This window comes from Ranitomeya variabilis, chromosome 2 (genome assembly GCF_051348905.1).
Source record: "Ranitomeya variabilis isolate aRanVar5 chromosome 2, aRanVar5.hap1, whole genome shotgun sequence".
NCBI lineage: Eukaryota > Metazoa > Chordata > Amphibia > Anura > Dendrobatidae > Ranitomeya > Ranitomeya variabilis.
The window spans coordinates 363,324,831-363,348,557 of record NC_135233.1 but is presented as its reverse complement, the minus strand read 5'-3'; the positions used below and the strand labels follow the sequence as shown (position 1 = coordinate 363,348,557).

The 23,727-nt window shown below is 44.3% G+C and overlaps 1 protein-coding gene across 1 annotated transcript; it reads right to left on the bottom strand.

The window, feature by feature from the left end:
* Positions 1–645: 645 nt before the first annotated feature.
* FAM98C (family with sequence similarity 98 member C) lies at positions 646–22,178 on the bottom strand. The gene is made up of 8 exons (XM_077285741.1): positions 21,903–22,178; positions 18,673–18,821; positions 6,749–6,883; positions 6,193–6,377; positions 5,962–6,033; positions 5,618–5,734; positions 1,770–1,937; positions 646–1,347 (listed from the first exon to the last, which is right to left on the bottom strand). The coding sequence occupies exons 1-8, from the start codon at positions 22,019–22,021 to the stop codon at positions 1,189–1,191; spliced, it is 1,104 nt and encodes a 367-aa protein (XP_077141856.1). The 5' UTR covers positions 22,022–22,178; the 3' UTR covers positions 646–1,188.
* Positions 22,179–23,727: the final 1,549 nt, after the last annotated feature.

Below are 23,727 nucleotides of genomic sequence, written 5' to 3'. Positions count from 1 at the left end.
TATATATATATATATATATATATATATATATATATATATATATATATATATATATATATATATATATATATATATATATATATATATATATATATATACACATATACATACACACACTCGTACAGCTTAAAAGGAGGGATATATTTTTCTAAAATCCCCCCCTCCACAAAAAAAACCGAAATAAAAACACACACAAAAAAAACTCCACACTAAACTGTACTCCCCTTACCCGAGTCCACCAGTGGAGTCTCTGCCATTGGTTATGGTGCTGACATCAATCAGTGAGCTCAGGGAATTCCAGTGAAGACGGCACGCCAAACTCCAATCCGCTGAGCTCACCGATTGGCTGCAGCGCTGATGTTATGTTGAATGCGCAGCAGCCATTGTCAGATATCAGGAGCAGCTGTGAAGACTCAACAGTAGACCCGGAAAGGTAAGTAAAGCGTGGTATGTAGGCCGAGACCTAGAAGCCATTAGCCCCATCTCCGCCATAAAAAGGTGGACACGGGAATAAACCTTTAGCACATCGAGGACTCCCGATTGGTACCTGAAATTAAGCATTTAAAAAATAAAAATATGCATCTTATATTACACATTTATACAATGAACCATCTGCTTGTCATGAATGAAACTAAAGCCGTAATTCAATCATTACATTATAGCAGTTGCGATTTTATTCACTACAATAAGTAGTGATTTTTCCAGTAGGCGGTTACATTTTACGGGAAATTTTTATGAAGAATACAAAAAAATTTTTTTAAATCAAAATGTATTTCACCAGCTTATTGTGGGTGTCAAAACTGGAGATATTAAAATACCGCCAAATTAAAAAAAAAAAAAAAACCTGCAAAACTGCACAGTGAAGAGGAGAATTCAGGAACATACACATCCTTAGAATTAAAAGAAAAAAAATGATATTGGAGGGCCGGGTGTCACATATTCTATATGTTATTTATACTATATATACACACCGTATGTATACACATGACCATATACATTAGATCGCCATTGGTTACTCCATGACCCTGTTATAGCATTACTCTGCCCAGAGGAAACGGTGCCCAGTATGTGAGAAACATACTGTGCAACCACAGAGGGGCGCTATAGCCGGAGATTACACACAGAATTAATTTTGGCAGTAAACAGGCACTGAAGAGATATGGTGGAAAAAGTATTTTTCTATTGGGCTCACTTCTTTTTTCTCTTATTTCTTTTGCCCCACCGTTGCTGTCCTCCTCCTCCTCCTCCTCCTCCTCCCCCTTCCTTTCTCTTCTCCCACACAGGCATTGGTGGCTCAATTTCATTTGGTCGCCCTCCTCTGTCAGGAACAGCACCGGTCATCAGTACCTGTGAATCATAAAAGAAAAAGGAAAAAAAAAATACTCAATTTTTATAAGCCTAGGCTCCTATCAGCATTAGGATTTAATGCAGGAAATGGATCTGTCACATAATAGACACAAGAACCCCATTGTCCATTAACAGGTTATTTGGGTGTTTTTTTTGGACAACCTCAGAAAATCATGCGCAGGGCTTAAGGCTCCCATAGGAATGGGATAAAAGTCAATAACAATGAACTATTTCGACCACAGCACATGTTCGTTGTCTCTTTTGGTGAAACTAACGAATGTTCGTTTAGACCAATGCCCGACTGACGAACGAGCACCAGATCAAGGGACTTGTGAGGTTGTCCATGTGCATTACTGCTACAATCAATGTCTCTGCGGTCTCCAGCATGGGAGAAAGATAAATGCATGGCACAAAATCAATACCTTTTGGATAGAGGTGCGGGTTTTCTGGCAGAAGGTGGCATTGCAGGTGTGCATGATTCGTGAGTAGTCTTCCCTGGCAGCCAATAAATGTGGGATTGTGATCCTGGACTCAGCAGTAAGCGTCTTTCTTAAAGGCCAGTAGACTTCATTCATGGATTTTTCCTTTACCTGTGTGTGAAGCACAGAGTCCATTGCAGTAAAAGATCGGTCATTCATCAAGTCTGTCCCCAGCCCTGTGAAAACGTCTGATCATCGGCCAAGGTAAACAAGTCAGTGATCCCCAGATGAACGTGCAAAAAAGCGAGCTCGTCAGGTGATCAGATAGTTTATGCCAGCAAAAAAAGAAATAAATCATAATCGGCAGAACATTGATCTATGTAACATGGGATGTCCTCCAATAACATGATGATGTGAGGGACAGAAGGATAACTAGTATAGTCATACTGTTCCCAAGATGGTTCACCGATGGTATTTATTTAACTATCCTGTATATTGCCGTTGGGCACTCCTTAAAGGTGCATCTAAATGCACCATTAGGCCCCCTTCACATGTCAGTGTTTCTGGTACGTGTGGTGACAGCTTTCATACACACTGGAGACACTTACACACATAGACCCATTCAAATGAATGGGTCTGTGTGCACAGGTCAGTGTGTTTCCACGGACTGTGTATCCATGGGCAAAACGCGCTGATATGGCAGTTGTTTTTGTTATTTATTTTTTATGAGCAGCACAATGTCCTGCATCCAAATGTCATCAGCGGTACCGTTCAAGCTCATCCCCGGCTGCTGGAGGCAGCTCTCATTGTTAATGTTGCTGTCTATATTGAGTGTAAAATGAATAATAAAATAAAAACACATCTAATCTCCTGTAAAACAAGATCTCAACTTCGGACAGGTAAAGGATATTGGTTTGTTTTGGTTTTTTTTGTTTGTTTTTTTTGTTTATATACAGGGGACAATGGCTTCAGGGGATTAGGTGTTTATACTCACCTTAACACCTAATCCCCTGAAGCCATTGTCCCCTGCAAATATACAAAAATAAAAAACAACAATATCTTGTACCTGCTGACATAGATTACCTAACAAGGTATGAAGTGACACATATGTTAATAAAAATAATTTTACCTTTATTTACCTATTACTTAAAATAACAAATCTTTAAAAACAGGGTGATGGAAATAAATGGACCTCCAAACAAAAAATTATAGTTACTTACCGATAACGGTATTTCTCTGATCCCATGATGGCACCACGGAGAGAGGGGTCCGCCCCCAGGGACAGGAAACCTACAGGTGAAAAAGGGCGTACCTCTCTCCCACATCAGTTGGTTTACAGAGCCTTTATACAGAACTTCAGCTGCAACTTAATATTTACACAAATTAAGCTTAACAATTTTAACTTAACAGAGGCACCGTGACTAAGGTAACTAACTATACATTATAGTGTGCACACCTGTGTGTGAAAAGGGAGGGAATATACGGGTGCCATCATGGGATCAGAGAAATACCGTTATCGGTAAGTAACTATAATTTTCTCTATCCCCATGATGGCACCACGGAGAGATTTGCATAGATTGTAACTCTTAGGGAGGGACCACTGCCTCTAGAACCCTTCGCCCAAAGGTGAGATCAGAGGAGGTCAAGTCTAAGCGGTAGTGTTTGAAAAATGTAGACTGTGAAGACCAAGTGGCCGCTCTACATATCTGTTGTATCGAAGCGCCAGCTCTCTCCGCCCAGGATGATGCCACTGCTCTGGTTGAGTGAGCTTTTATATTCTCCGGGATGGCCGTCCCGCTGGATGAGTAGGATAGGGCGATGGCATCTCTTATCCACCTTGCTAACGTGGCTTTCGATGCTCTTTGTCCCTTCCGTGGACCCTGGAAGCAGACAAACAGAGCCCTATCCTTCCTGCACTCCCTAGTGGCTGACAAATATCGGACTAGGCACCTTTTTACGTCAAGGGTATGTAGTCCCACGAAGAATCCTTCCAGGTACGTGCTGTAGGTTCCCCGTCAGGGACAGGAAACCAACTGATGTGGGAGAGAGGTACGCCCTTTTTCACCTGTAGGTTTCCTGTCCCTGGGGGCGGACCCCTCTCTCCGTGGTGCCATCATGGGGATAGAGAAATAGGGGGTGACCCAAAGACCCAGATGGCAGTATGTATTTTTTATATAAATTTTTATATATAATGTTGCTATACTGAAAGTAATATCCCTATTAGACAAAAAGGACTAACAATATGGATGGACGTGAAAAGAAGTCTCTTTAAAAAACCATAAGGCAGTCATATATCTAGTTTAAGGGTATATACAGAACAAGCAACCGAATATATATATATTATATCAATGCCCTCACATCATGAAATAAACATGGCTTTGTTAACAGTGATAATGAGTTTCATGGTGACCCAATAGTGTGAATAGTATCCACTCCTAGCAGGAGTAAGGAAATAACTTAGGAGGTGACCCGCCTTCCCACCTTCATTGCTACCTGTTCCACTCATTGTCAGGTAAATATTTCACGGCTTTGTGAATGTTTTTTTCTCTGCATTAGTCATCGCCTCAGGAACCTAACTCTTCTTTCTGTGGTATTGCACTGCCATCTAGTGACCACCCTTTAGAATTACATCTTAGTTATTTCCTTACTCCTGCTAGGAGTGGATACTATTCACACTGTTGGGTCACCATGAAACTCATTATCACTGTTAACAAAGCCATGTTTATTTCATGATGTGAGGGCATTGATATAATATATATATATATATATATATATATATATTCGGTTGCTTGTTCTGTATATACCCTTAAACTAGATATATGACTGCCTTATGGTTTTTTAAAGAGACTTCTTTTCACGTCCATCCATATTGTTAGTCCTTTTTGTCTAATAGGGATATTACTTTCAGTATAGCAACATTATATATAAAATTTTATATAAAAAATACATACTGCCATCTGGGTCTTTGGGCCACCCCCTATTTTTGCTTGGAGGTCCATTTATTTCCATCACCCTGTTTTTAAAGATTTGTTATTTTAAGTAATATGTTAATAAAAATAATTTTACCTTTATTTACCTATGTGTCACTTCATACCTTGTTAGGTAATCTATGTCAGCATTCATGATCGAAGTGCTAATTCTTTGCCTATAAAAACTCCCTTGTTTTCGGATTATGGGATTAATATCTTGTACCTGTCTGAAGCTGAGATATTGTTCATTATTTTTGTTTATTTACAGGGGACATTGGCTTCAAGGGATTAGGTGATTATAATGTGTTTTTTTATTCATTTTACACTCAATGTAGACAGCAGGGGCTGAATACAACCCTCAACATTGTACCCTGCTTGATCACAGGTGACAATGAGGTAAGCTGTATTCAGCATCCGGCGCCTGAGAACAGCGTGAACTGTGCTGGCTTTACTCAGGCTCTTGTATGCGTGATAATGATGCAGCCCATTGCTGCCACACTTATGAAACACAAGGACACGGATGCTTCTGGTACTGGTTTTTCCAGTATCAGAAATATCAGGACGTGAGAGGGATGCATTAGACATAGTCAGACTTACCATGGTAAGCAGGTATAAAATAGCGAGATTTGTAAGAGCAGACGCGACTTATCTGACCTGAAGCGGTCTGCACAGTAAGGCGAGCCCAGGCGGTCATGATTATCAGGGGATTCTCCTGTCCCCCTAGTACAGTGTTGCAATCAATCAAGCTTAATGATAGCAATAAAAGGTGAACTAATAGTCTCACTCTGATTTAGGCCAACTAACTGCGGCCCTTGGCTATTACATCAGTATGCAGGAAAGGGTTAAACACCTACGATTGGTCCACAATAATTAATGACCGACCTGAGCCCTTTCCGACCAATGGAACGATTGCACAGTCACGTCAAATCTTGTCGCCAGCATGTGCATTCTGCATTCATACTCCTTCACCATGGATAAATGCAACTCCTGCAGGGTTTCCTAATTTAAAAAAAAAAACAAAACAAAAAAAACCAGGACATGTGACTCTTCGCTGTTAAAAAGTAAAATAAAATAAATAGCGTTTTTTTTTAATTACCGTAAATTTGTTTGCCATATTAAACAATTTGGTAAAATAAAAAAATTAATAAAAGTACCACAAGAACCAGCAGACAGCAAATGTTACTTTTCTTAATGTTGGATTGCAAAAAGTAATCTCTGCTTCTTACCCATTGCTCAGGCTGTAACTGAGCCTTAAAGAGAGGGGGAGAGATGGGAGCCGTCTTGGAAAGTTCTATGATCTAAAAATATGGAAAAAAGAAAAAAACATATACCGGTATATTCTTTATTGAAAAATAATATCCTTAAAAGAAATAATTACCATTAAATCAACACCACAAGACAGAGTGTTGAGTGCTGCAGAGCTTACAGTCTAAATAACCCATAGATTCCCCTTTTACCTTATTCTCAAGCTCCTTCATGAGTTCAGTTACTGGCACTTCTGGAGAAATCTCAGGCAAACCCAATGCTTTTCCTACAAGTCGGAGCTCACCCAGAACGTCTTCGTTGTGTCTTAAAGATCCAGAAGTGGAAACGTTTGACCTTTTCAGGAGTCGAGCCGCCTCAAGCTCTGTGCTCAGGAACACTATGGAAAAGGATTCAGAAGCTTTTATATACAGGAAATGAAAAAAAAGCCTGTATCTAATACCGGGTTGGGAACACAATACGGTGTCAGTAACCCAGTGCCGCCTCCTCCTGATTGACCGACAGCCTCTATGCTGTGTAACTTCAAGCAAGCAGGAGGAGAATAGAGCTGGAGTGACAGAGGTGCCAGATCTACCATAGCCCTTCAGCCTCATTTGCATATCAAGTCAAACAATAGATTTCGCAGTATTGTTGCACTTGTGGTAGAAGGAGCCACATGCACATATACATAGTATTTGGGGGGGGAAGGGGGGATCCTGCTGACAGATTCCTCGGAGATATCGTTGCACATAATGGAAAGTTTATCATTACCAATGAGCTGTAGGCAATTTGTAGGCTTCATCAGCCTGGAGGTGACGTTTCCGGAGGTCAGCGATGTGTAGGGACAGTGGAGCTCGCTCATCACGCCGCTCATCTCCAGCTGGAAGGTCTCAGAATCGGCCGGGCCTGAGGAGGAGATGTACTGTGTTACAGAAAGAAGAACATAAGAGGGAATGAACTCTGTGTCCAGGCCAGAGCTCGGAATTGTTTTACAATGATAAAACCCTCATCTGCCATTTGAGGTGGTCTTCCCAATAACAGTACATTTTTCTTTACAATACACACAGCATCTGCTGCAGAACCTCTTTTATAAAATGGCCTCATATTGCGTACATCCCCTTTAAGGTTTCCTGCGGTATATGACACAGATGTTAGCAGCAGATCTTTTTCGGGGATATAGGTTTTTATGAAAACCACCTTTTAAGCTTGTTGTGCTTTAATCCTCAGGTCCAGTGGCGAGTCTCCGCCGCTCAGTGTCCGCACTACCGACGTCATGTAAACAGCCCTGCAGTCAATCACCAAACTTAGCGATCAATGAGACGCTGAGCTCAGATTGGCTGCAGCGCTACAAAAACTGGGAGCAGTCACTTGATACTAAAGCTAAGAAAAATGGGCTAGCTGAAGATTGAAACCCCAATAAGTGCTGAAAGTTGCTCGCTGCGGCCTCCAGGGATCAGATTGTTTTTTCCAGCACATGTTAAGGATGAAATCTGGGGAATTTGGAGACAAGTCGTCACTTTCAATTCTTTTTACGTGTTCCTCAAACCATTATTCTCCTGAAAGAAGGCAGAGTCAGTAGGGAATACTGCTGCCAGGAAGCAGGGGAACATGGCGCAGGTCACATCCACGTGGTGCCAGGAGCCACGGTTTCCCCCGCAGATCACGGCCTGCGCCCGCTTATGTCCTTCCCATGGTAGAGCCAGGTGCCATCACTTCCCCAGGTAAGCGATGGTCATGCACCTGGCCGTCCACGTGATGTAGACGGTTATTCTCCAGATCGGTCCTCCTCCTTCCACTGAGCCATGGTCCAATTCTGATGCTCACGTGCCCATTGTAGTTGGTTTTGGTAATTCAAAAAAAAAAAAAGGAACAATGCCACAACACCCAGGACCACCACTACTTAGGAGGAGGTGTGCAGGTTTACGTTACAATATGAATGATGAGCAAAATGATAGGCTCAATTTAGGTTAGGTCATCGCTATCAAAATTCCATTTTCATATGGCTTGGTACAAGAGAAAAAAAAAAAAAAAGGTTTTACTTTTAAAGGCCACTTTCTCAGTCAGACTGATAAAAGTTACACGTGGACCAACTCCCTCACATTGATGTTAGTCATAATGAGAAACCATGCGTCAAACTGTATAATCCAGGTAACAGTCTACAAATGACTGCAGTCCTTCTAACATTTCACATTCTCATCAGAGGTTTTGTGAAAATATTAATTTATATTGTTTATTTATCTGCTCTCCAGACTGAAAACCTGCAGTTATAGGATTTATATACATGTGCTGACATCTAGTGGACACACGTCCTTAGGCTGATTAAAGGGGTGTATTCCCATCTAAAACATTTACAGCATAAGTCACGGTTTTAGGGCAAAAGGATGTGGCTGTGTCATAAATGCTTGAGATAAGGAGATTTTTGTGTACTCACCGTAAAATCTTTTTCTCCGAGTCATCATTGGGGGACACAGGACGAATGGGTGTTATGCTGCTGCCACCAGGAGGACACTAAGTTAAACACACACAAAAGATTAACTCCTCCCCTGCAGTATACACCCACAGGCTGGACAATCCAGAGCCAGTTCGGTAACAAAGCAGTAGGAGTAAACCAGTTAACAAAAAACAGAAAACATGTCATAGTCAAAACACAGACTGAAAAGAACAGTCGAGCCAACTAGGCTAACAGGGAGGGTGCTGTGTCCCCCAATGATGACTCGGAGAAAAAGATTTTACGGTGAGTACACAAAAATCTCCTTTTCTCCTACGTATCATTGGGGGACACAGGACGAATGGGACGTCCCAAAGCAGTCCCTGGGTGGGTAACCAAAAGTTATAAATGCTGTGCGTGCCTGCGAGCTACAGATGAGACACAGCCGCTTGTAGGATTCGCCTACCGACGGAAGCATCTGCCGAGGCCTGAAAATGCACATGGTAGTGTTTCGTGAACGTATGAAGACTGGACCATGTAGCAGCCTTGCAGACCTGTGCTGCCGATGCCTGGTGCCGGATGGCCCAGGACGCGCCGACCGACCGGGTAGAATGAGCCTTGATCCCCGGAGGTGCGGCGTGACCCTTGACACGGTAGGACTCTTGGATGGCGGAACGAATCCACTTGGCAATGGAGGCCTTGGAAGCGGGAAGTCCCTTCCGTGGCCCTTCCGGAAGAACGAACAAGGCGTCTGACCTACGGAGAGACGCAGTCCTGGAGACGTAACATCTGAGACCCCTCACTAAGTCCAGAGTGTGGAGCGCCCTTTCCGTGCGGTGGGAAGGAGCAGGGCACAGTGAGGGAAGGACAATCTCCTCATTAAGATGGAAGGAGGAAACGACCTTCGGAAGAAAAGTCGGACATGTCCGCAGAACCACCTTGTCCTGGTGGAACACGAGGAAAGGAGGCCGGCACGACAGAGCTGCCAGCTCAGAGACACGTCTAATAGACGTGACAGCCACGAGGAAGGCAATCTTCCAAGACAAGAACAGCAAAGACACTTCATGCAAAGGCTCAAAGGGGGGCTCCTGAAGAGCACAGAGAACTAGGTTCAGGTCCCATGGTTCCAAGGGCATCTTGTACGGCGGAACCATATGAGAAACACCCTGGATGAAGGTCCTGACCTGCAGCCTGTTTGCAATCCTTCTCTGAAAAAGAACCGAGAGAGCCGAAATTTGGCCTTTAAGAGAGCTGAGGGAAAGACCCAAGTCCACTCCTGATTGGAGGAATTCCAAAATGTGAGGGATAGAAAAGCGGAGGGGGAAACGTCCCCGCTTCCTGCACCAGGCGAAGTATGCCTTCCAGGCGCGGTGGTAGATGCGCATAGAGGAAGGCTTGCGTGCGCGGAGCATGGTAGATATCACCGTCTGGGGCAACCCTTTCTGCCTCAGTACCCAGGACTCAACGGCCACGCCGTTAAACACAGGGCCTCTGAGTTCGGGAGGTAAATGGGCCCTTGAGACAGGAGGTCTGCGCGGCTTGGCAACCTCCAAGGTACGTCTGAGACCAGTTGAACCATCTCGGCATACCATGTCCTGCGCGGCCAGTCCGGAGCGATGAGAATTACTGGAATCCGTTCTGCCTTGATCTTCCTGATCACCTTTGCCAGAAGAGGGATTGGGGGAAAGATGTATGGGAGTCTAAAACTCTGCCATGAGAGAACGAGAGCGTCGGCTCCGAAGGCTGAGGGGTCGTGAGACCTGGCCATGAAGACAGGAACCTGGCAATTGAAGCGAGATGCCATTAGGTCCACGTCCGGGGTCCCCCATCGAGAGCATATCTGGTAAAAGATTGCGGGATGGAGAGACCACTCTCCGGGATCGAGGCTGTGGCGACTTAGAAAGTCCGCTTCCCAGTTTTCCACGCCCGGGATGAAGACTGCTGAGAGTATGGAATAATTCGTCTCGGCCCAGCGGAGAATGAGCGTCACCTCGGCCATGGCCGCTTTGCTGCGAGTGCCCCCTTGGCGGTTGATGTAGGCTACCGCAGTGGCGTTGTCGGACTGGACTCTGACCGCACGGCCGGAGAGGAACGGCTGAAAATGATGGAGAGCCAGTCTGATTGCCCGAATCTCTAGTATGTTGATGGGCAGCTGGGACTCCTGCGGAGACCAGCGACCCTGAGTCGAGTGGCGCTGGAACACTGCACCCCAGCCGAAGAGACTGGCGTCCGTTGTGACAACCAGCCAGTGTACCGGAAGGAAGGACTTCCCCCGAGTCAGGGAGGACCTCTTGGTCCACCACCTGAGGGACTGTCGGATTGGGCGAGAGAGAAGGAGACGGCGGTCGAGCGAGGCAGGATTCCTGTCCCATACTGCCAGAATGGCGTGTTGTAAGGGACGAAGGTGGAAAACCGCAAAGGGCACTGCCTCCATTGCCGCCACCATCCTGCCGAGAACCTTCATGGAGAAGCGTAGGGAGTGAAAGCGAGGTTGAGTAAGCTTCCGGACTTCTCTCTGTAGAGTGGATACCTTTCCCGGAGGTAAAAGTACTAAACCCTGAGAGGAGTCTAGGATCATTCCCAGGTAGGATATGGTTTGGGCCGGGACTAGGGAAGATTTTTTTGAAATTGATTTTCCAGCCCAGGCGCAAAAAAGTATTTATCGTGATGTCTACCGCCTCTGAGCAGGACCGGAAAGAGGAGCCTTTTATGAGAATGTCGTCCAAGTAGGGCAACACCACTATGCCCCGAGCATGCAGAATGGCCACGGCAGCTGCCATGACCTTGGTGAACACCCGAGGAGCGGTGGCCAGCCCGAAAGGTAGGGCGACGAACTGAAAATGGTGCCCCTGGACCGCGAAGCGGAGAAAACGCTGATGAGACGGTAGAATGGGGATGTGCAGGTAAGCGTCTTGAACATCTAGAGATGCAAGGAACTCGCCCTCTTCCAGAGAGGCAATTACCGAGCGGAGGGACTCCATACGGAATTGACGTACACGGACGTACTTGTTGAGAAGCTTGAGGTCCAATATTGGACGTACTGAGCCGTCCTTCTTTGGTACAATGAAAAGATTGGAATAAAAACCTTGGTACCTCTCGTTCTGGGGCACCGGAATGATGACCCCGTCTTCCCATAGCGATCTTATGGCCTGAAAATACTGACGGACCCTTGCTCTGGGAGGAGGGGACTGGAAGAAACGAGCTGGGGGAAGAGAGACAAACTCTATGTTGTAGCCGAAGGACACCAGATCGCGGACCCATCGGTCGGGAACTAACGAGAGCCACGCGTCCCGAAAGAGGAGTAGGCGGCCGCCAACTCTGTCTGTGTCCTTTGGCGTTTGCCAAAAGTCATTGAGGTGGAGACCTGTTAGGTCTGGGTCCTCGGGATCCCTGTTGTCTGGGTCTGCCTCTCCAAGAGGGAGAAGGTTTGTAAGACGGCTGGGAGGCCCTGTCCCTGCGCTGACCTCTCCCGACGCCGGGAGGCGCGGAGGAAGGATTGGACCAATTGGAGCCGAAACGGAAATATCGGCCTCGGCCCTGTTGGATGCGAAAGGGACGAAAGGTTCGTTGTTGGGGAAGGAATTTGCTCTTTCCCCCTGTGGAGTCTGCGATTATTTTATCTAGTTTGTCCCCAAAAAGGCGTTCGCCCTGGTATGGAAGGGACGTGAGAGATTTTTTGGAACCTGAGTCCGCTTTCCAGTCCCTGAGCCAAAGGGATCTGCGGATGGTGACAGCATTGGCCGCTGCCTGTGAGGCACAGTTGGCCGCGTCTAAGGAAGCGGAAACTACAAAGTCCCCCGCTCTGGCAATCTGGGTGGCCAGGTGTGAAACCTCGGGGGGTAGGTCGGCGTGAAGTGCTGTAGAGGCTAAAGACTCAGCCCAAAGGGTCATGGCTTTTGCAACCCATGTGGCGGCAAACGAGGGGAAGAGAGAAGCCGAAGAAGCTTCAAAAGCCGAGCGAGCCATCTGTTCGATTTGTCTATCAGAGGGATGCTTAATGGACGCGCCCTCGGAGGAGGATAGAACCGCCTTAGTGGCTAGCCGCGACACTGGCGGGTCCACGGAGGGTGACTGAGACCACTCCTTAGCAAGGTCCTGAGCAAACGGATACTTCAATTGCATAGCCTTTTGCCCTGAGAAGCGTTTATCCGGACGGACTCTATGGAGATCGACAATGTCCTTGAATTGAGGATGCATAGGAAAAAATCTATGAGCCTTAGTGGTTCGCCCGAATGACACGGGATGAACCGCCTTGGACGGGGTTTCCTCCTCTAACTGTAGCGTCTGACTTACAGAGTCTATGAGAGAATCTAGGGTCTCTTGGTCGTGACGATACTCTGGGGAACAGGACACGCTGGATGCGTCGTCCAGAAAGGATTCCCTGCTATGAGCTGGAGATGAGTGACGAGAGACTTCGCTCTCTGAGCCGGAGGGCTGATCACGGACCGGAGATATTACCCTGGACCTCTTTCTAGATGAGTGAGGGCTTCTGGAAACGGTACGACCTCTAGGCCGAGAGGGGTTCCTAGGTCGCGTTGCATCATCCGTGGAAGTGCCCTGGGTAAGGGACGGCTCACGGAGGGACTGTATCGTCCTTTCCAAGGATGCCACAGAACGAGCAAGGGAGGACGCCCATGCGGGGGTACTAGGCTCAGTACATTCCGGGTCAGAGGCCGGAGTATCCTGTGCTGCAGACATTTCGCAGGCGGAGCACAGCGGGGTAGTGTGACCTCGGGGTAGAGATACCTTGCAGGAGGTGCACACAGCAAAAATAACAGAGTGGGTCTTTCCAGTCCGTCTTTGCTTAGACTGTGACATCTTTTCCCTTAAGTGAGTGTACTGGTAGGGGAAGAGACAATCGTAGTGAGTGCGTCTCACCAAGTTCAGCGATGCTTGGCAGGGAGATCCTGAGGTCCTGTGCGCTGTGGTGCTGCAGAGCCGCCAGCGCACTTCCTGGTCCAAGATGGCCGCCGAGATGTGGAAAGGGCGCTTCTCGGGAACGAGAGGCGCCCAGAGAGAGAGAGAGGGGGCGTGTCGTGGGCGGGCGGTGGATTCCCTGCAATGCGCGTCAGAACGCTGCCGTTGTAGCGCCGCCCTCCTTGTATGAAGGAGGGAGAATGATCGCCCGCGTTAGAGTCCGGCCCAGGGCCGGTAAACTGTGCCATCGCTCTAACAGAGCGCCGGATTGCCCGCCATGCTCCCATTATAAGGCTGCCCCGCGGCTGCAGCGCCGCAATAGAAAGGGGATAAGGGATCCCTGAACAGGCGTCCTCTGACAGCTCGTCGGCCCCCGCACTTACCTTGTGCGATAGGGCCGATGCTCCATCCGCCTTCACCTTAGTAGGGAGAGGGTGGAGAGCTTCTGCCGCCGTGCAACATCCGCTATCTTCAGTGGTGGTGCAGTGGGCGGCTGCACGGACGCCATATCATTAGTCCGGCTGTGCCCTGGCTCCAGGAGACTTAGGTGGATGATTAGTCCCCGTGGTCGCCTGAAAAGGAGGGAGGGAGATCGGAACGCTGAGGAACCGTCGCCACACTGGAAAGTGAGCCAGGGCTGGCATCCATCGTCGCGGGAAAGGATACAGGAGGAACGCTCCGTGTACTTGCCCGTTGTTGGTTCGGGAGAGATCAGAGCTGAAAATTTGCCTGTCGCTCCCTTCCGTTAAAAATCAAAAAAATTGGTGGGGTCCTGAGGACCCAAGTGCCTCCTGAGACACTAAGTAAGAACTGGCTCTGGATTGTCCAGCCTGTGGGTGTATACTGCAGGGGAGGAGTTAATCTTTTGTGTGTGTTTAACTTAGTGTCCTCCTGGTGGCAGCAGCATAACACCCATTCGTCCTGTGTCCCCCAATGATACGTAGGAGAAAGGAATAATTGTTTAAAAGGGTTATTCTAGGCTTACAGTGACATGTAAAAGTTCAGGCACCCCTGCTCAAACTTAAACATACTGTTATTATGAATAGTTAAGCAAGTTGAAGATGAAACTCTCTAAAAGGCCTAAAGTTAAACATGACACTTATTTTTTTTTTTTTTATTCAGAGGGAGAAAAAAAAAAAATTGCAGTAATATATATTATAATCTATCTATCTATCTATCTATCTATAGATACACACACACAGTGGAAGGTCGGCCCACTTACCAGTTTCACATTTGTGGATTACTGCCTATGGGAACGCATGCGTACGCATGTATTTGTGTACGCATGCGTTGGCTGCGCTTGCGTACTTCGGACTGCACATGTCCAGGAACTGATTTACACACCCATTGAGACACACCCTCCTGGAAATATCAAACGCATGCGCATAAAAAGCGCAAACGCAGGCAAAAAACGCATACAAACGCAGCATTTTTTTTTGCCGTCATGCGTAAGCTGATGCAGTTAAAAAAGCTGCGTAAACATGCGTTGGCATGCGTTTATGCATGCGTTTGCGGACTTAACCACAAACTAGCCTTAGCTGCTCCTCGAGGCAGACTCAGGTACAAGTGGGGTTAAAGTTTCTGGGTGGTTTATTGCATCATAAACCCAAAATGGTACCAGATAAACAGCCTTTCTGGCTCAAAAGAGAGTGAATAGTTCATACAAAGTCCTGTCCAGTACTTCTGGGACAACACATACAGCAGCTCTCAAAAGAGCCTCAGCCTGGAGGCTTCCTTGCCTCCACACAACACAGACAGAGGGGAAAAAAAAAAAAACTGACTGGACATTTATTTCCCCAGCCATACCCTTGAGGTGGAGATATGGTGAGTAGGCGTCCTGCCCATCTCTTGCCAACTCACCTAAACACCCACCCATAACATGGCCGCTTAACTCCTTCAGCACATAGCATGCTGAAACTTATGGGTTTCTAGACCACAGAGGAAAGCAATCTCCGTGACACATATCTCCCCTCATATACAGTGCCAGTGACCCTGTCACAAATATAATATATAATATAATTCTATTTGTGACAGGGTCACTGGCACTGTATATGAGGGGAGATATGTGTTACGGAGATCGCTTTCCTCCACGATCTAGAAAATATATTTGATATAGATATAGAGAGAGAGAGAGAGAGAAAAAAAAAAAAAAAAAAAACAACCAGCACCCCTAATGTGAACACGTGCAAAGCTGCATCATAGACAAAAAAAAAAAAACACAGCAGCACATGTACATGAATCTAGGCCATGTGAAAACACAGACAAATATTCAATATGAAAATATATATATATATATATATATATATATATATATATATATATATATATATATATATATATATATATATATACACACATACACACACACACACACACACACACACACAGTGAAGGAGATTATTATTTGATCCCTTGCTTGTTTTGTAAGCTTGCCCACTGACAAAGACATGACCAACTTCTATAATTTTAAGGGTGGGTTAATTTTAACATTGAGAGATCCGAGTTGCCAAGCGACAGCCTCAAAATCTTAATGATTTAGAGACGATCTGAAAAGAGGAGTGGACCAAAATTCCTCCTGACGTGCGCAAACCTCATCAACTACAAGAAATGTCTGACTGCTGTGCTTGCCAACAAGGGTTTTGCCACCAAGTCTTAAGTCTTATTTGCCAGAGGGATCAAATACTTATTTCTCACTGCAAAATGCAAATTTATACAATGTGATTTTCTGGATTTTATTGTTGATATTCTCTCTCTCAATGTTAAAATTAACCAACCCTTAAAATTATAGACTGTTCATGTCTTTGTCAGTGGGCAAACTGACAAAATCAGCAAGGGATCAAATACTTATTTCCTTCACTGTATGTATAAATTATTTTTTATCTTTTGCATTGGCCCATTTTCATTTTTGAAAATTTTTAAAAGGTAAAAAGTTTTAGCACCCTGCATGTTTAGTACTTAGTATCTCAGCTTGTAAACGCTTTTTGTAGACAGACAAGAGTCTTTTTATTCTTCTTTAAGGGATTTTCATCCATTCTTACATTTCTGTGAGACTCCTGAGTCGTCTTCCATCCTTTGCCATTTTGAGGTCTAGCCACAGATTTTCAATGATGTTCAGATCAGGGGACTGTGAGGGCCAATGTAAAACCTTCAGTTTGCGCTTTTTGAGTTTGTCTATTGTACATTTTGACGTGTGTTTAGGATCATTCTCCATTTGTAGAAATCATCCTCTTTTCGACTTCAGCTTTTTTACAGATGGTGTTATGTTTGCACCAAAAATTTGTTGTAATTTCATGAAATCCATTCTTCCCTCAACCCATGAAATGTTCGCTGTGCCATTGGCTGCAACACAACCCCAGAGCATGATAGATCCACCCCCAAGCTTAATGGTTGGCGAGATGTTTTTTCCTAAAATTCTGAGCCTTTTTTCTCCACACATACCTTTGATCATTGTGGCCAAAGAGTTCTATTTTAACCCCATCGGTCCACAGAACTTGTTTCCAAAATGAATCAGGCTTGTTTAGATGTTCTTTGGTATACTTCTGACCTGAGATTTGTGGTGAGGATGCAGGAGAGGTTTTCTTCTGATGACTCTTCCATGAAGGCCATATTTTTGTAGGCGTGTGTGAACAGTAAATCAATGTACCACAACTCCAGATTCTGCTAAAGCTCTCTGAAGGTCTTTTACAGTCAAATGGGGGTTCAGATTTGCATCTCTCGCAATACGACGAGCAGCTCTCACTGAAATTTTGCTTGATCATCCAAACCTTATCTTTACCTCTACTGTTCCTGTTAACTGCCATTTCTTATTTACATTTGGAACTGAGGAAATGGCAACTTGAAAATGCTTTCCTATCTTCCTATAGCCTTCACCATCTTCAGAGAACTAGGCACCTGCTTAGAAGAACCCATAGCTGCTGTTTTTCTGGCACAAGATTAGATGCTGGGTTTTTATAAAGCTGGGAAATTTGCATCACCTGACATTTCATAATGATCATAGTGAACAAGCCATAACCCTAAGAGGCTAATTAAGGTCTGTCTTGGTCAACGTTTTCTGAACACACAAAGCTCCAAGGTTGCGCAAATTTTTATATCAGCTCATTTTCATTATTTTTAAAATGTAGAAATTGACTTTATTTTTTTAATTTTTTTTTAACTAAAATACAAGGAAAGTGTGTCATCTTTAACTTTGGGCCTTTTAGAGATCACTTCATCTTCAACCTGCTTAACTGTTCACAAGAACAGTAATTTTGACCAGGGGTGCCCAAACTTTCACATGTCACTGTATACAGTGATGGCATATTACTTAGCTGAGCCATCATTTTATATCGGCATAGGCCCGACTTCCAACCCCCACAATGTTCAAAACGGAGGGGTTGGCAGTGCCCTTTTAGCACTGTATACCCTGGGTGGTTTTTGCGGCATCGTGGTACCCCACCTCACCTACCAATCTGCACAGGGGATTGCCGATGCAAGATAAATAATATTTTAAATCACTTGGGACTTTTAAAAGATGTGGTATTTATTTTTCTGAATTTTTTATTTTTGTGAATAATTTGGAAAGGCAGTGAATTCTGTATATTTTATATAATTAACTATTTTATTTTATTTATTTTTTTTCCAGGGGACTAAATCTGCAATCCTTCTATTGATTGACCAATACACTACAAAATTTCTGAACAGCAATGCATTGTCCAGTCTGGCTTTATAGGAGTAGAAAGGCAGCAGAAACTGGGGCTATATATAAACAAAAAAAAAAACAAAAACAAAAAAAAAAAAACTTCAGCTGTCCGTACTAGCTGCGATCATGTTGCGGGTTGGAGGGGAGGCTCCCCTCTGTCCAACCACTTAAATGTTGCAGCAGTCGCTATTATCCAGGGCATTTAAAAGGTTAAACTGGGAGGCAGGATCTGCAGCCACAGATGGGTGTCAGCTATATAGCATAGTGTATACATTCAGCTCCCAAGTCTGCCTTCTACAGGACTCTCAAAATGTGGCGTACATGTAACATTGTGTGTCACAAAGGGGTTAAAGTCTAAAGGTGTATTGCCCTGTCTCAGATAAGAGAATAAAGGAAGAATATAGACAGGCAGCAGAGATAACAGCAAAGTCATCACCAGGACCTCAGATGGGCAGTGACTAATGCTGGATATTCCTGCCATCCTCATATTCAATGGGGCACTTGCTTTGGTGGACTCCATTTGTACAGCATTTATGAAGGAGGACTTGAAACTATTTCTTATTGCCGAGCCCCATTTTATTTGTCAAGACTGTATATCTTTATATGCAACATGTAAATGTCAAAACTAGGTCCTGAGCACTCAGATATATAGAGGAGCCGAGGGCCTCTCACCTTCGGTTGGGCTGACATTTTCCATCAGGTAGGTCACAGATTTCAGCTCGGACAGCAGCCATACACAGAGTGATGTGAAGAGCTGGCACTCAGCTCCCAACTCACAGGATCGCAGCAGCGCATCCTCACTAGATAAAGGTCCGGTATACCTGCAATGGAAAAAGTAGAGGATTAGTTGCGGTAGAGGATAATTTGAGGTATGAAAAACACAGGATGTCAAGATAAGGGGCCCACCTGCAAAAATGTGTTAAAAATCTAACAAACCCTCCCGCTTTTTTATTTTGGTTTGCAGTGTACTGAGGTTCTCCAAATGTTGTGCAATGACAGCAGCCAGCATGTCCTGGCAGCCTACATGCCGAGATTTGTAGTGGCACAATAGTTGGGGACAAGATGTTGTATGTAGACTTTCTGGGCCAATATTAAATAACTCTGAAAAAAATAAAAATAAATAAAAAAAACCCAGGAATCTAGTAGAGGTGTACACCAGAACCAAACATGGGTTACTCACTGCAGCTGGCACCTGCATTTGTACAGAGATGGGCTGCAATACAAGACACAGGCCATGCAAAATAGTGGCACCATTTCTGGGGAAAAAGTACCCATTTATCAAATAGTGGATCTATATGTATCAATTTTGGTGGAGGGAGACTTATCTATATACTGTTTGCTATGTGTGGGATATAGGGACCTGTCTATATACTGTATGCTGTGTGGGGGAGGATTACTTAACTATATATGTTATATGTGGGGGAGGGGGACTTATCTATATATGCTATGTGTGGGAGGAGGGAGACTTGTCTATACACTGTTTGCTGTGTGTGGGAGGGGGATTTGCCTACATACTGTATGCTTGTGTGGGGGAGGGAGGCTTGGCTGTCTAAGCTATATGTGGGGGAGGGAGACTTGGCTATATATGCTAAACATGGAGGAGGGGTACTTGGCTGTATATACACTATGTATGCAGGATGAGGACTTGGCTATATGTGGCAAGTGTGGGGCACTTGTATCCTCTATAAATTGATTTTATGGGAGCAGTTTTATTGTAAATGTACATGTAGTGTATGCAATGTGTGAGGAGGAGGACTACTTTATAGATCACAGACATATGTGTTGAGGAGGGGGCCTTTCTGTAAATGTTATGTATGGCATGAGAGGTGCACTATTATTGGTAGATCACTTTTGTGGAGTGAAAGGTCTCATTCAGACGTCTGTTTTTAGCATCTGTGTTACATCCATATTGTTGACTGATAGAATATGTACCCTTTATCGTTTATGGGGCAGGTCACATATCTATATCTATTTTTTTTTTTGCATATAGTAACAAACATTAATAAAATTCGGAACCATCCCTTTGATGAAAATCGGGGATTGTTTTTTGTCTTTTTAATGTACCACAAAACTACACATGTCTGAATGAGGCCTAAGGATGTGTTCAAATGTAGCAGACTTTTTGGGGATAACTTCCATAGAAAATCAGAGCAAGTTAGCAAGAATCCGCAAAAGAATCCACAACAGCAAATTTGCATTGCGCGATTCTGGTGGAGATCTTTCTGGTAGTTCACTGTGGAAAACAGCGGCATGTAAAATTAAAATCAATAAACATGCTGGGTATTGTAGTGTCTCACAGCAGTACTATTATGGCGCTGTGATGGTTTAGTTACACGACCTGTGAATGTACTGTCACTTGCTAGGAGTTGTAGTCATTGTATTGTGTCTCCCCTACATTTGCATGAGGCAGGAGTATGAACTGTTAAAATGTCTATTTGCAGTAGAGAGGGCCCTCTGGAATCAATTCCCCCTGTTTGCTCTAGGAACTCCAGTACAACCCTGTGTGGAGAGATCTTAAAATTGCTGTTGGGAGAAGGAGTGATGAGCGCAAGTGCTTGTTACTCGAGGTTGCCTAGGGTGCTCTGATATGCATCAAGTATTGTGGGTGCTCGAGGGAAACGTTTGAGTCCCAGCGGCTGCATGTTTTACGGCTGTTAGACAGCCACAAAACATGCACGGATTGCCTGACAAACATGTGAAATCCCTTCATGTTTTGTGGCTGTATAACAGCCATGAAACATGCGGGCGAGGAAACGCTAACATGTCACTCAAGCTCCTGTGATACTTGGTGCATACCAGAGCACCCTAGGCAAACTCGAGTAATGAGAACTTGCACTCATCACTAGCAGCTTGCAAAAGAAGAGTGCTCCAAAATTCCAGTTGAGAGGTGTAAGAACCTTGTTGATGGTTATAGAAGTGATTGCTTGCAGATATTTATTCCAAAGGGTGCAACTAAATATTGAAAGGGGTATTCCCATAACCAAGATCCTATCCAAATATGTAGTAGGTGTAATAATATTAGCAAATACCGCCAATTAGAACTGTAGTATAGTTTTTCTGATACCCTATGTGTCTTTCCTCATGAGCGGACATTGCAGGGCCTTAGGTATCCAGGTTTACGACCACTAGCAAATAGCTTACTACTACTATATCAGTGGCTGTAACCATGGATACCTAAGGTCCTGCAATGTCTGCACATAAGGAAAGAGACAGCAAATTAGATAAACTATCCTACATTACTAATTGGAAGTGTTTGCTAACATTATTATTATGCCTACTACATATTGGGATAGGATTTTGGAGATGGGAATACCCCTTTAATTCAATCTGTGCCTCCAACCCCCTTGGCAACAGCTGCTGTACAAGTCCGATGGCCGTGCACCATGACTATGTGGGGTGGGTCCATGAGTCGAGCCTGCAGCATACAGAGCGGGGGTCAGCAATGTTACATAGCCAACTACGAGATACACTGATGCGACTGGAGCTGCTGGGAGTAAGATCTCATCAGTTTAACCTCTGAAATGTCGCTGCCACTGTGGCATTTAATATGGCAGCCTTCCCTTCTGATCGCGGGGTACGGATTGGTCACCATGGCGTGCTGGCGCCTGTAGCTGGACCTCATAGGAGACCGTCAGACACAGGACAAGGGGCATCACAGGTTCAAAACCCAGAAGGGGAATAATTAAACGTTTTTAAAAAGTTGTTTCCTTGATATAAAGTTTTAATCAAAGCTAAATACAGAATGAGTAATGGCTCTTGGAACACAGGGAGGAAAACATGAGCGGCCCTGGTAGACTTCTGTCATGGTAATGACTGCAGGACAGCGTTAGTACTACAAGTCCCAGCATGCCTACTTAGCTCCCATTGTACCGAAAACACAACACAGACCGCAGCGCTCTCACCCGAGCTCCTGCAGCAGCGCGGCCGCCTCTCTCAGCGCTATCTCCTGAGCTCCGCCGTCTTCCACCTCCATCTCCTCGTCCTCTTCTGGCCGTAACTCTTCACTTCCGGGTTCACTCATCGTCTCACTCACCTGTGTAGACAGACAGGTTTGTGCGGCTTTCTACTGTCGCTTAGCATCACCATCACTGACGCACCTAATTTACGTCACACCAATCCTCCTATCAGAGCGCTTTCTTTATGAGCTGGAATTCTCCAACTTTATTGATAGTGAGAATGTGCGGACAATCTCTGTGTAAGGTGAAATTTCCCGCGCGGTGACGTCACGTGTCCCCAGTGATATCTGCTGTGACTGAATAATTCGGCATATTTTTAGTATTAATTTTTTGTTTGCAAAATTAATATTTGTATGACATTAAAAATAAAACTTTTTTATTATATTTTTACACTGAAAAAAAACAGCTAGTATTACCTGAATTCAGATAAATTTCACCTCACAACATACACTCGTGTGCGTAAACCTCACCCCCTTATCTGTATCTTGGGATTATTATTAGATGTTACCATGTAAGCAACAAAATAAATGGGATTTCTAAAATATTCACACGGTGCGTTTTTTTTCCTTTTTGCTTGAATTTTTTTTTTAGCTACGTTTTATTTATTTATTTATTTTTTTTACAGCAAAAAATCATTTCTCTCTGTTTTTTTTACCCATTCAATTGAAAGCATAAAATAATAAGAAAGTCCTTCCAGTAAACACAGGGCTGCCAACTTTATTTTTTTTTTAATTTTTTTCTGGACAGCTTCTGAAAAAAAATCAAGACAGACAACGTTTTTTTCAGACACATATGATGACTCTAATAAATGATTAAGATTAGAAGTGATAAATGTCTGCAGGCCACTAATCCTATATGAAGACATTAGCTGCTTTCACTATGAAGGTTGATAAATACAGCCATAAATATCTGTACAAGTCTCCCCAGATTTAAAAAAAAAAAAAATCCCTCCCACATTAAAAAAAATTTACGGACATAAGAAAACAAAAGTGCCCTCTTTATACCGACTGTTCGGGAATTTCTGGCCGGTTGAATAACCCATAAAGCAAATAGAAAATCAAAACTCCAGAACTGCCTTTTCTCAGTCGACGTACCTTCCCCAAAAACTACAATAAAAAAGCAATCAAAACATGGCGTGTACGCCTAGATTAGCTCACGTGAACACGTTGATTTGGTACGTTTTATGCCTCAGTATTTAAGCCAACCAACAACCAGGAGTGGGTGAAAAATACAGAAGAGGTGACGTGTTTACGGTGTTTCTATTGTATTTTTCCTCTGTTCGACTCCTGATTTTGGCGTACAAATACTGAGGTAAAAAAACAGACCAAATACTGAATGAGTGCACATGGCCTTATACTAATGAAAATGACAGCTCGCCATGCAAAAATAAAAATCATGCCCTCAGCTCAGTTGACAGAAAAATAAAGAAGTTATGGTGCTTCAAAAAATATTGACACGGTAAAGTTGCATAGCAATGTGGGGTCAAAGTCATGTAAAACAAGCACAGAAAAATGTACCAGAAAGCAGACCCCCAAAGGTGGAACGTAATAGGTCTGCTGTAGTCTGTAAAGAAGCATTAAATCAGGTATATGGGAAATGCTTACGCAAAATCATCCATCCTGCAACCCCAATTTAAAGTGACCGGTGCAATAATTATACACAGATGATAAATGTGTACGAAAAAAGCCCCTTAAGTGTAAACTGCACATTAAACTGCTCTCACCACTGGGGAGACAATACATAATATCTTAAAAAAATAGTTATACAAAAA

Excerpts from the sequence above, each read along its gene's own strand:
- FAM98C (XM_077285741.1), bottom strand. The coding sequence starts at position 22,021 with ATGAGTGAACCCGGAAGTGAAGAGTTACGGCCAGAAGAGGACGAGGAG. Across the intron at positions 1,938-5,617 it reads ATTGGTCGGAAAGGGCTCAG|GTAAAGGAAAAATCCATGAA; the intron begins GTCGGTCATTAA and ends CTTCACACACAG. Across the intron at positions 1,348-1,769 it reads CCCGCACCTCTATCCAAAAG|GTACTGATGACCGGTGCTGT; the intron begins GTATTGATTTTG and ends TATGATTCACAG.